At 42.6% G+C, this 12,841-nt stretch overlaps 1 protein-coding gene across 1 annotated transcript in view; it reads right to left on the bottom strand.

The window, feature by feature from the left end:
- Positions 1 to 306: 306 nt before the first annotated feature.
- LOC101857347 (tyrosine-protein phosphatase non-receptor type 21) overlaps positions 307 to 12,841 on the bottom strand; it is a gene marked incomplete in the record, with an annotated part of 37,267 nt that continues 24,732 nt past the window's right edge. Inside the window, 7 exon segments of the mRNA XM_013084644.2 lie at positions 307 to 1,039; positions 4,084 to 4,241; positions 5,462 to 5,621; positions 6,422 to 6,496; positions 7,079 to 7,207; positions 8,676 to 8,894; positions 10,305 to 10,430. Of these exon segments, the coding sequence (XP_012940098.1) occupies positions 911 to 1,039; positions 4,084 to 4,241; positions 5,462 to 5,621; positions 6,422 to 6,496; positions 7,079 to 7,207; positions 8,676 to 8,894; positions 10,305 to 10,430 (996 nt within the window).

Here is a 12,841-nt window from a genome sequence, read left to right as displayed (position 1 = left end):
GGGGTTGTTCCACCTCACGACCTTATGGCGGACAGTCCGAGAGTCTCGTATAAAAACAACTAATCCTTGCCCAATCAATGCCACAGTGTGTAAAAGACATCCCGATGATTAAAAACTAACTGCAAAAATAATACACGGCTATTATGACTGAAATATTATTCACATGACGAATATAATGGGCAACATGATCTTTTTTGCTTTAGTTTTAAGAACAGTAGAGCAGAAAATCCTACATTGCACAGATGGGCTCCGGATGAATTTACCAAATCAGCACAAACTGTCACAAATCAAAAACATTTGAAAACCTTTCACATTATATTAAAGTGCATGTATTTACATCAATAAATCGGAATTACATAAACGTTCAACATTTGCTCAAGAACAAAGGTCACATGTTAACATAGCAAAAACAGAAAGGTGAAAAATGGCACGCGCACACATACACACACGCGCACACACCTTTAACAATTTCATTGCAAGTTTGTTCAGGTATTCAAAAAAATAGTGGGGGAATCTCATTCTTGGCTTGACAAAGAAAACAAAAAATAATGTCCAAACACACACACACATGCACAAATACACACATACACACACGCACATACACGCACGCACACACACACACACACGTACAAACACACACACACACACATACACGCACGCACACACACACAGGTCTGGTAAGGAGCCGGGCTCGGGTGAACACACGGGTGTGTCTCTAAGGCAAGGGTCGACCAACCAACACAAATTCTTTTTCTTCCTGTGCCGAGGTCACAAAGGTCGGAGGGGTCAGCGAGGGTCACTGATGTCACAGAGATCAGCGAGGTCGCCAAGGGTCATCGAGGGTCACTGAGGTCAGCAGGGGTCAGCGAGGGTCACTGAGGTCAGCAAGGGTCGGCTGGGGTCAGCGGGGTCAGATGAGCCGTGTGTTTTTGAGGTACTGGATGAGGGTGTCGTGGATAAATCGGTACTGACCCATCGTCTGGACCATGTGCATCCTCTGGTTCCGTATCCCTAGCAGAGCTTTCGGTAGGTCAACATTCTGGAACACACACAAAAAAAGTGTGTCACGACACGGTGGAATCAGGCACTCGTCAATTTTTGAACATTTGGAGTTATTGGTGTCATCTTAAAGCTGGTTCAGTTGTCTTATAATTGGGTGGGAAAAATACTCCTACATCATGAATAGAAGTCGAGATATTTGAGATCAAACAGTGCTTCCACCAGCTGAAGCTGAAAAGTAAGGAAAATTCTGCAGGGGGTCTGGGGGCCTAAATTGAAATTTAGTGCTTTTAGAGGGTAGAAAACGGCATTTGGGAGCCTGTTTGAAGATATTTCCTACAGCCCATAATATTTATTTTTTCACCAACATTTTGTCTTGTTCGACTTCATCACCAGCATATCTTTCCAATGTTGGAAATGTTTAAAAGCAGGTTCCCCTTTCATTGCTACTATAATTGAATTAATTTGTAGTCGCACCAATGACAGTAGGCAAACCTGGGAATAATGAATAGATGTACCTGCAAAATACGGTTGCGCAGCGTATACCCACATTTTTTCTAAATTTTCATGTATGAAAGTCGCCTGTCACAACCTCGGAACACCACTTCGAATTATTCTTGATTTTATACGTGGTGCTCACTATGGACGGGATTGGCCGATCGATCGCCTCAAAAACAAACGTGTTTGTTTTCAGTTTCAATGCAAACACGGTTGTTCGGCCGAGTCGGGCGATCAGCGCAATCGGCTGATCCCATCCGTAGTGGGCACGCCCGTATAAGCATATATTTCTTTCATCGCGGCCCTTATATTGCGTCCACGTGCCGTAGAATCTTCGCATTGATAATTTCTCTAGATCTAGATAAAATTTGGGGGAAAAGTTCCTTTCTGATAGTAATTTTCTGTCTAAGATCAAAATCAGTCTTGATCAACGCGCAGATTTTCCAGCCGCGGCAACAATCCGAAGATAGACAGAAGGAATGGGTGAATGACAGAAAGGAGGAAATTGGCACAAAGGGTTCACCAGATTTTGATCCATCTGCAGGTAAAAAAAAAAGTACTGCCGACGAACACGCAATGAATGCATGGGACTGGGACATAGCGGTATAATGTCCGATTGCAGGAAATGCGCAATTTGGCAGGTTTCTATAACATTAACTTGTTGCCGAGAGAAATACCGTAAATATCCGTAACTTATACAAGACGATACGAAGGCGGGTACGGAAATTCGGCAGTCCTGCACTGTCGCAGTTTGTTTTACGGAGGGAGTAGATAATGACGGAGGAACAAGTACGGAACTGGCAGAAAGTACGGATTTCCGTAAAAATACGGAAGAGTGGAAGCACTGATCAAAGGAGGTGGGGTCGTTTGGTTTCAGAGTTAAAATTAGTGAGAAAATGGCCGCCAAAGATGCGTTATTTCCTCAACTTGAGAGTCAGTGGAAACTGAAAATGTGCCTTCAATCAACATTTTTAAGTAAAATCCAAACAGAAATGTATTCTTAACAGCCATGAAAGGTGCTGAGCCAAAAAATGAAAATTCGATAAAAATCCACAAACCTGTGGAAAATTGCCAGTTCCTTCGCTTTGATTATTTTATTGAGCGCCTGATTTCACCACGCTGCCTCACATAGATAAAATAGCAATAATAATTGCATTTATAATATAGTGTGTATCCACGCTGTTCAGAATGAGAACGCTTTGTGCATTTTACAACTATCATCACCCCAGAACTGCAGCTTTTTCTTTCCTCATCCTTACTATCGTCATTTTTCCTCTACTTCTTTTGTATGTTTGTCACTCTCTTGTGAACTGCTATTTCCGAGGTGCCTTGATAGTCGAAGCAGACTTTGTGCATTTGAGGCTAGAGAGGAGAGCAGAGTAAGCCTGATTCCGCATTCAGACTTCTCTGTTGACATCCACCCCTCGGCACTCATATGACCTTATGCAGCTGCGAGTACCGTAAAACTTTACTAAAACAAAGGAGACCCGAGAACATCACTCAGAAACAGTGTCGGCTTCCCAGGAAGCATACAGTGCAAGCTGTGGATTACAAACGCTAAAACACAAACACAGTGACAAAATCTTTCACTGCCTATTGCAGGCTGCCCATTTCAAACTGGATGAAGTTTACAAAGTTTGTGTTAAGTCCTTTCCCAAGGCTCCTTACAGGACTCAAACTCACAATATAGAGGCTACTTATTATTGGGTTTTTCTTCTTTCACAGAACTGTGTGCCAAAACACAGGCAGACAAACCACACAATCAACACATTCAGACAAAACACAGAACAGACAATTGACACACTCAGAAAAAACATAAAACAGACAATTGACACACTCAGAAAAAATAAAAAACACAAAACATAAAACACATAATTGACACACTGAGAAAAAATATAAAACACAAAACAGACAATTGACACACTTAGAAAAAATACAAAACACAAAACAGAAAACACACAATTGACACATTCAGAAAAAACACAAAAAACAAAATACAATTGACACACTCAGAATGCTACTAATTTTTTTTTTCTTTCAAAGAACAGTGTGCTAAAACGCAGACAGTTTAGTTTAAGTAAGAGTTGTACGGCACTTGCAACACAATAAGGTCATATAAGTGCCGAAGATTAGAGGTGTTACTAGAGAGTAACAAACATTTTAAAAAAGGAGGGGAGATAAAGATGAGAGTAGTTTGAAAAGAAAGAAGGAGCAAACCACACCAGAGCACCCGCCAACCAACCACCCACAAACGCAGACAAACACGACACAACTCACATGGTTATGTTCCAGACACCACTTCATGACATATAAATGTTCCAGACACCACTTCACGATATATTAATGTTCCAGACACCACTTCATGATATATAAATGCTGTCTATGGGGTTTTTTTCTTTCGAAGAACTGTGTACTAAAACGCAAACAGACACAACAACTTCAGACAAAACACACAATCAACACACTCAGACAAAACACACATCTGACACACCTCCGCATCGAACTCACATGATTATGGTCCAGGAACTGTGCCCAAAAACACAGACAGACAAATTACACAATCAACACACTCCGCCTGTAACTCACATGGTTATGTTCCAGACACCACTTCATGACCATGGTGAGAATGACCACCCCGGTACGCCCGACGCCCGCGCTGCAGTGCACAACCACCGGCGACTTTTCCCCGCGGCCAGACTCTGTTTCCGCGAGCCGCGACACAGACTCAATCTCATCGAGGAAACCTGATGGGCAAAATTAAGTTGTGAATGGCACGAGTGGGAGCAGCTAATAACTAATACATGGGGGCGGGGGGGGGGGGGGGGGGGGCGACATTACAGAAGTTTAAGTTAGAGTTTTGCGGCACTTGCAACATAATTAGATCATATAAGTGCCAAAGATCAGAGGTATTACCAAAAAGGAGGGGAGATAAAGATGACAGATGTAACTAAATAAATATTTTTTAGTAAGTGTTTTACTGCCCTTGCAACACAATAAGGTCATACAAGTGCCGAAGAATAGATGATGTGTTTACCAGAGAGTAACATACACAAACAAGAAATAGGAGTGATAAGGACCATAGATGTTTGATAGGAATGAAGGAGCAAACCACACCAGAGCGCCCGCCAACCACCCACTCAGGGGGGGGCGGGGGGCATTACAAAAGTTCAAGTTGGAGTTTTACGGCACTTGCAACAGAATTAAGTAATATAAGTTCCAAAGATCAGAGGTATTACAAAAAACGGAAGAAATATAAAGACAATAGATGTTTGACAGGAAGGAAGGAGCAAACCACACCACTGCACTTGCCCCCAGCCACCCACAATCATTACAAAAATCTGAGAACATACACTGATATGATAGGCTGAGAGTAATATCTAATTTATGTTTGCATCCCAGGAAGAGGTCGTCTGTACAGATGCTTGTCCTGTACAGGTCGTAGTAAAAGAAAGTTCAACTGTAAAGTAAATATTTTAGCTTTCGTAAGAGTTTTACGGCACTTGCAACACAAAAAGGTCGCATAAGTGCTGAAGAATAGAGGTGTTACAAGAGAGTAACACACACACACAAAAAAAGAGGAGAGATAATGACGATAGATGTTTGATAGGAAAGAAGGAGCAAACCACACCAGACCACCCGCCAACCAACCACGAACATAGTAAATATGATGATAATAACAATACTGCATAAATATTTACATAGCACACATCCATGTTGCGACAGCCCTTCGCGACCTCAGTCCTCTTTTGTCGTATCTCCAGTTTTTTTAACAGTGAAAATGTGACATCTTCTCAAGCTCACTCTTTGTTATGAACTGTTTTGCACTGTCATTAAAAATGGAGATAGGACAAAAAAGCACTGAGGTCGCACCTGGGTAAGAACCCCCCCCCCCCCCCCCCCCTGTGGCACCAGTAACTCCCCCCCCTTGTGTCCCCATCGCGCCCGTCACTCCCGGACGACTCACCCAAGAATCCGTAGGTGTCCTCGGGGCACCCGTGGTCAGGCCAGTCCGTGTACTGTAGGTGCCAGACCTGGTGCTCCCTCCGACTGCCCGCCTGGCGCACCAGGATGCGGCTGGTCAGGTAGCACAGCGAGTCGTCCGTAAACAGCAGCTCCACCTCAAACTGACACACACACAGAGAGAACATCATGTAAAATCATGGAAAAACTGACACACACACACACAGACAACATCATGTAAAATCATGGAAAAACTGACACACACACACACAGACAACATCATGGAAAATCATGGAAAAACTGACACACACACACACAGACAACATCATGTAAAATCATGGAAAAACTGACACACACACACACAGACAACATCATGTAAAATCATGGAAAAACTGACACACACACACACACGGATACAACATCATGTAAAAACTGACACACACACACAGAGAACATTATGGAAAAATTGACACACACACACTTAGAGTACATCATGTGAAAACGAACAATAAAAGACAGAAAACAAATAATCAAGCCACAAAGAGCTGTAAGTATTTTTACAATCTATACTAAAATTACATCAAAGGGGAAACTAAACCATAAGAAACACAAAACATACAATAAAACACAGTAAACATAAAACAAAATAATACATAGCCGCATACATAAAAACATACAGTAAAACATAAAACATATAAAGAACACACTATAAAATATGATAAAGTATTACATTAAAACATACAATAAATATTGCATAACAACATACAATAAATATTTTTTTTAAAACATACAATAAAATATTACATAAAAACACACAATAAAATATTACATAAATACATACCAACCCCAAAACCCCCACCCAACCCCCAAAAAGTGACAAAATTAAACAAACAATGAAACCTTAGTGTCTAAACAGCTAATCTTGTTTTGCCCAGGCTCCTAATCTACAAACCGGCGGACTCACCTCCCCGTACACCTGTTTGTGTTCTGGTCCCGGCTCCTGGGGCCAGTACGTGTAACACTTGGGCTTGCCCAGCTCCTGGGGGGGGGGGGGGGGTATGGGTGTGGGTGTTTAGTTTTTAGTTTTAGTAGAGGTTATATATCAATAATACCTGAACACAGCAGGGCAGTCAAACAAAAAAAAATCAAGATGACCTACAGTTGACAGACATACACAGATGCGGCATGCATTTACAAGTAGGCAATACAAATTCTCTGTTTAGATTCCAATACCACAGCACCCCTTACACATCTCAAGAGAGACTTACATTCCGGAATTTCTTTAGAAATTGCAAAAATTACCAATTCAACCATGCACAAAAAAATGTTTAACCCTCTCCGTACGTCAAGTTTTACTGTCGTATCCACACAACGTGGGGAACTCTTAGCCACCACTTTCCAAAGAGGAAATTTACTCGTTAATCCGATCCGTACGCTTTGCATAGCAGTCTGTCGAAATGATTTTTTGAGAAATACTGAAAGTTTCAAAGAGACCTTCGCACTAGAAGTATTCTAACATGTGAAGAATACAACCCCGGGGGTACAAAATGAGCCCAGGCGTACAGATAGGGTTAAACAGTAAACAGTAGCACAAGCCCACATCCTCAGCTCCGCGACTCACCTGAAACTGGGTCAACATGGCCAGCACATCCACCTGGTTCTCCCACACCATCTGCCAGAAGTCGACGGCCGTGTTCTCTAGCGGGGCTTGTGTCGCTATAAATAGCCACTTGTTCTCGTTCGCCGTCAGCTGTAGACAAAAACAACATGAACTGCTCTGAACAGCGGGTGACTTCACAAATTAGCTTTTGGCAGCTTTTTTTGGGGGGGGTGGGGGACCTGAACTCTCAGCATGGGAAAAAACTGAGATCGTTGCCTTCCTTCCTTCCTTCCTCTGGCAGGCCTCCGTTTGGATGGCAGCAGTCTGCCGCAGGCAGACAGGTAAGAGGCAACCTCTTGTGGCCTCGCCCAGAGTACATCTGGACCCGGTCTCGCGTTTTGCCTCGATGTGCTTCCCCCCGCGGGCACTCATACAGTGCGTGCTGCAGGTCGTCAGGACTTGCGCCACACGCCAGACAGGAATCATTGGGAGCGGAGCCTATTGTAAGGAGATACGCCTGCAGGATGGGGCTCTTCGCGTTGCATCTTAGCTGCGATAACACTCTTCTCTGTCTGACGGTAAGGTCCTTCTCTTTGTCCCTCTCCGGTGATGGCTGCACCTTTCCCCCGACGGAGTCGTGCACTCGCGCTTTCTCCCATGCGTGGGCAATGATGTAACGCGAGATGCACGAGCTTACTGACGCGAGATTGACTGGAGTGTTGGACTGGTCGAGGCGGCCTCCCTTGTTGGCCAGGGCGTCAGCTCGGTCGTTCCCGTGGACGTCGCAATGTCCTGGTATCCATTGTATGTGAAGGTTTCCGTATGATCGTTGTCTCATCACAGATACTATTTTGTTACCACATGCTTGGAGTTCAGGTTCGACAAAGAAACTTGAAATTAAAAAACAAAACGTTTTGATTTTCATATAAATACAAATTTTCCCAACTCAGGAATCAAACTCGAGCCTCCAGTGAAAGCCTGCGATCGTTGTCTCTTCACAGTCATTATCTTATTACCACATGCTTGGAGTTCAGGCTGGAGAAAGAAATTTTTTGTTTAGTGTTAGGAGAGGTTTTACGGTGCTCGCAACTGCATAAGGTCATATGAGTGCCAGAATATTACAGGCGTTACAAGAGAGTAACAAACATAAAAAAGAAGAAGGGTAGATAAGAACGACGGATGTTTCATAGGAAAGAAGAAGCAAACCACACCAGAGCACCCGCCAACCTCCCACAAAGAAACTTTAAAAAATAAATAATTTATTAATCTTTAATGTAGGTGATTTTAGGGAATCAGGCTTACTCTGCTCACCTCTCTAGCTTCAACAGCACAAAGTCTGCTTCGACTATCAAAGCACCCTGGAAATAGCAGTTCACACAAGAAGTAGACTAGAAATGACGATAGGAAGGATGAGGAAAGACAAAGCAGCAGTTCCCCATGTTGTTCAGGCACAGTATGAGCATCACATTGATAAATCAGCCCATTTACAATTCTATTACGCATAAGAACATGTTACTATCCCCCCTTTGGGAATGGCCAAAACACAAGTTGAGTCAGTAGCACTGCCCTGGTTTGGGGGGGGGGGAGTGTCCGTCAGAGCAGATCCACCAGTACTCACTTTGATGTGGGAGGCGTTGATATAACCGTCGGGATTATCTTTCCTTGGCGTGAGCTTGACCCGCGTGTAGTCATAGGGCTGGACGTCTTTGAACCTGTTCCTGGTCGCGTTGTACGGCGCTCGCGCCACATTGCACTCGTTGTTGGTCGACTTCTTTGGTATTTGCTCAAACTCGGCGTACACTTGACCTTCGGAGATTTTGCTCTCCAACATGCGACGCTGCGAGGAAAAGAAAATATTCTAGTGTCAAAATTGAGTTGGAAGACGATGATTTTCCTTTGTTAGGCACAGAAGTAGGAATATATGTGAGACGTGCTGACAAAATGAGTTACTTCTCACAATCCACAAATGGAGATATTGGCCACAAATCGACACTAGGGTCAAATTTGTAGATTTTCCATTGGTCATATTCTTTAAGTAAAACATGCCTTATATTACTTCATACTTATAAATTGTAAAATCTTCACCTATAAGCGTGATGTAGCGATTTCCATAGGGCTCAAATCCGAGAAGTAACTCATTTTGTCGGCACCCTTCACATATGGTAAACGTAAGTTTCAGAAAACACTTTCTTTCCCCAAAAATGTCACCCAAGCCACAGTCAGGGGAAATCAAAGCATACTCAGCTCATCAAATTCACAATTCCTGCCCCACAATTTCACGTTTTTCTTTAACGAAATGAACCGACATACCGAGCTAAAATAATTTTACTTCTCTCTTTATACTTATATCTTATTTCAAAGAGTAACTAGACAAATACAGCAACCGGGGCAAAGTCAATTCATCTGACAAGCACAGTCTAACCTGGTCTGACAGCCATCTACCGAAGACAATCACCACAGGAGACAGACTCCAACACTCAGCACAATAAAAGAAAAGTGTGTGCGGGGCACAGGGAAAAAAGATTGCTCCGAGGAGTTTAGTTTTAGTAGAGGTTTTACGGCACTCGCAACTGCTGTAAGGTCATATGAGCGCCAGAAGATTAGAGGTGCTACAAGAGAGTAACAAACACAAAAAAAGAAGGAGGGGAGATAAGGACGATAGATGTTTGATAGGAAAGAAGAAGCTCCGAGGAGTGGTCAGGCGTGTCTCAAACTAGCTCCTCATGGAGACAATTAGCAGGAAGACCCTGGGGTGGACGCCGGAAAGGAGAGATGAGCAGCTAAGGACATGTGCCACCAGCTATAATTCTAGCTCTGGATCCAAGTAATCCAATCCCGTGTTCAAAAGACCACTTCTCACCTCACCTATAGGGGGTGGGGGTTATTCCTTATTTTGAACTTGTTTAGTTTTAGTTTGAGTAGATGTTTTACAGCGATCACAACTGCATAAGGTCATATGAGCGCCAGAAGATTAGAGGTGTTACAAGAGAGTAACAAACATAAAAAAGAAGAAGGGGAGATGAGGACGATAGATGTTTGATAGGAAGAAGGAGCAAACCACACCAGAGCACCTGCCAACCACTTATCTGCTTTCTTGTCGAATCTTTCTTTTTTTTAAACTGAGAAAACAGTTCATAACAAAGAGTGAGCATAAGAAGAAGTCATATTTTCACTGTTAAAAAAAATGGATAGGACAAGAGAGCACTGAGGTCGCGACCTGCTCCCACATCGGTCACAGAGCACTTACCCTGTCGTCCTTTGGCGCCCGACTGTCGTCGTTCATGAGCGAGAGAACCATAGATCTGGAGAGAGTCAGCCCGTTCATGGCAGCCATCTTGAGGGGACCCATGCTCAGCTGGCTGTCGGGGGAACCCTGGACAAGATAATGACACATTGACACTGTAAGGACGTAGTGGACACATAATATATTATTATATATTCACCTGGGCTAAGTGAGGAAGATTCCTGTAAAGCGCCTTTACCAAGGACACAAGGTCGAATACCGCCCACGACACATTGACACTTCTAAGGACGTAGTGGACACACACACACACACATATATATATATATATATATATATATATATATTTATACATATATATATATATATATATATATATATATATATATATATATATATATATATATATATATATATATATATATATATATATATATCTGACAGACTAGGCTGTGGCATATTTCGAACTACAGGCCTAATACACAAATCAAAAACACAAATTTGCAAAACTTTTATCTTTAAAGAAGTAAAAAGAATGAGAGAATCGCAGGTACATCAAGGGAACCACTACTTTATGTTGTGAATATGTCACAGACAGCATGGCTGTCATTGTCTTGGGAAGAGATTTTGCACCACATATTTGCAGAATCTCCTCAGACTGCCATTATCATAATGTGCTCTTCCCTGTTCTATTATATTGATTCTGTTTCAGACTGACTGATACTATTGATATCGAATCAGTATTTCAAAGCAAATTGAATAGTCTTATTCTGAATTTGGCAATTCTGATCTTCTCGCAATAATAAATCTGTTGGAGGAAATCATCTGTCCTGAACTCTGTGACGAACATTTCCCCATTGATATCTATATATACATATTATATTTGTGAAAGTTCCTCAATTTGGTTGCCTAAAACTTCTGAAACACTTAACTTTCGAATTTGAAAAAATTAACAGTGGTTCAGAATCATTCAAAAGGTGTACAGTTATATTAAGGAGTCTGAAGTTACTGTAGTTTAATTTTCAGTTTTTCATTAGTTTCGTTTAGGTCTAATCTTGGGTCTACGACACAATAGTAATCAAGTGAGGCATGCGTTCACAAGCAGTGCGCACAAGTTCCACAATGACTTAACGGTCGATTCTTTTGAGTCCATTCATCGAACGGGTACCCAGCTAGTGACAAAATAAGGCAACATGAAACCATGTGAGCCAAAACAAATTGAGTCATCAAAATGGTGAAAGAAGAATCATAAATCGGTGCATCAAGCAAAAGTGCAATGCGTGGGTTATCAAATTAACGAAAATCTGCAAAATGGTTCAGAAAAAAAAAAGTTATTAATTCCAAAAGCAATTGCACTTTTTAACTTTTTATTGACTGGACGTTAACTTCAATTTCTCCTCTGTAAAATGTTATCCGCCACAAAATTCAACATGGACACTGAAATCTGGCTTTGAAAAGGGTGGGGGGGGGGGGGGGGGGACCCACAGAACGTTGCCACGTCCACAAAGGCAATGATAAAATCCTTATTTGATGAGACGAGACACTGTGACTTTTTCTTCCAACACAAAGATAGTAGTGCAAGTCTCTAAAATTTGGTTAAAAGAGAATTGAAAAAGTACAAAAACAGAAGAAAAAAATTTAGCGCAGGGAAATAAGATATAGGTCTTCAACAAAGACAACAGAAGGAAAGAAAAGAAGTAGTGGCGCCCACAAACCACCCGCTGAATGTGGACAACCAAACGAGGACGACAGAAGAGGACGGTGGAGGGTCATCAGTTCTATTGCACATGGCGGAAACAGTTCAACGACTTTTTTTACAGGTGTTTTATTACTCCCCCATCACACAATTTAGGAGGCCGGCTTCCGAACCCTACCTGTCAAGGCCAACCAAGATTAGGCTATAATAAGGGATACAAGATCCCAGCACAAAAACCGAGATACGTGATAAATATTTCTCCCCACTCAGGAATCGAACTCAGGTCCCCGGCAAGCAACGGTACACCACCTATTCACTCCACCACAGATGCCAGTGACTAGAACTTGCAAGCAGTGACCTTGACACACGTTGAGTTGTAGTATACCCCGAACATGATGTCCTGGGGGCCATCGAAACATCCGGTGTCCTTGAACCCTGACCTCCCAGCTCCTTTACAAAGTCGACCATCAGTTCGTCAACGTTACTCATACTGGCAATCCCAAGGAAATAAAGTGGCCGTTTTGAGAGAATCTCCCCCGCGATCGTTAGAGAGAAGGCATTTGCAAATATTGGCTGCCCCTCAACTACTCAAGAACACTAATGACAAGCCGACACAGGACCTTACAGACTTTTGATAGGTGGGTGGGTAGGTAGGTAGGCAGGTAAGTCAGTAGGTAAGTCAGTAAGTGGGTAGATAGGTAGGTAACTAAGTAGGTAGGTAGGGAGGCAAGTAGGTAGGTGGGTGGGTAGGTAGGTAGGGAGGGAGGTAGGTAGGGAGGGAGGGAGGGAGGTAGGTTGGGAGGGCGGGAGGTAGGTAGGTAGGTAGGTAGGTAGGTAGGTAGGTAGG

The sequence above is a fragment of the Aplysia californica genome, unplaced genomic scaffold, assembly GCF_000002075.1.
Source record: "Aplysia californica isolate F4 #8 unplaced genomic scaffold, AplCal3.0 scaffold00307, whole genome shotgun sequence".
Taxonomy (NCBI): Eukaryota; Metazoa; Mollusca; class Gastropoda; order Aplysiida; family Aplysiidae; genus Aplysia; species Aplysia californica.
Note: the sequence above shows the minus strand (reverse complement) of the source record. Positions and strands in the feature narration are given on the sequence as shown.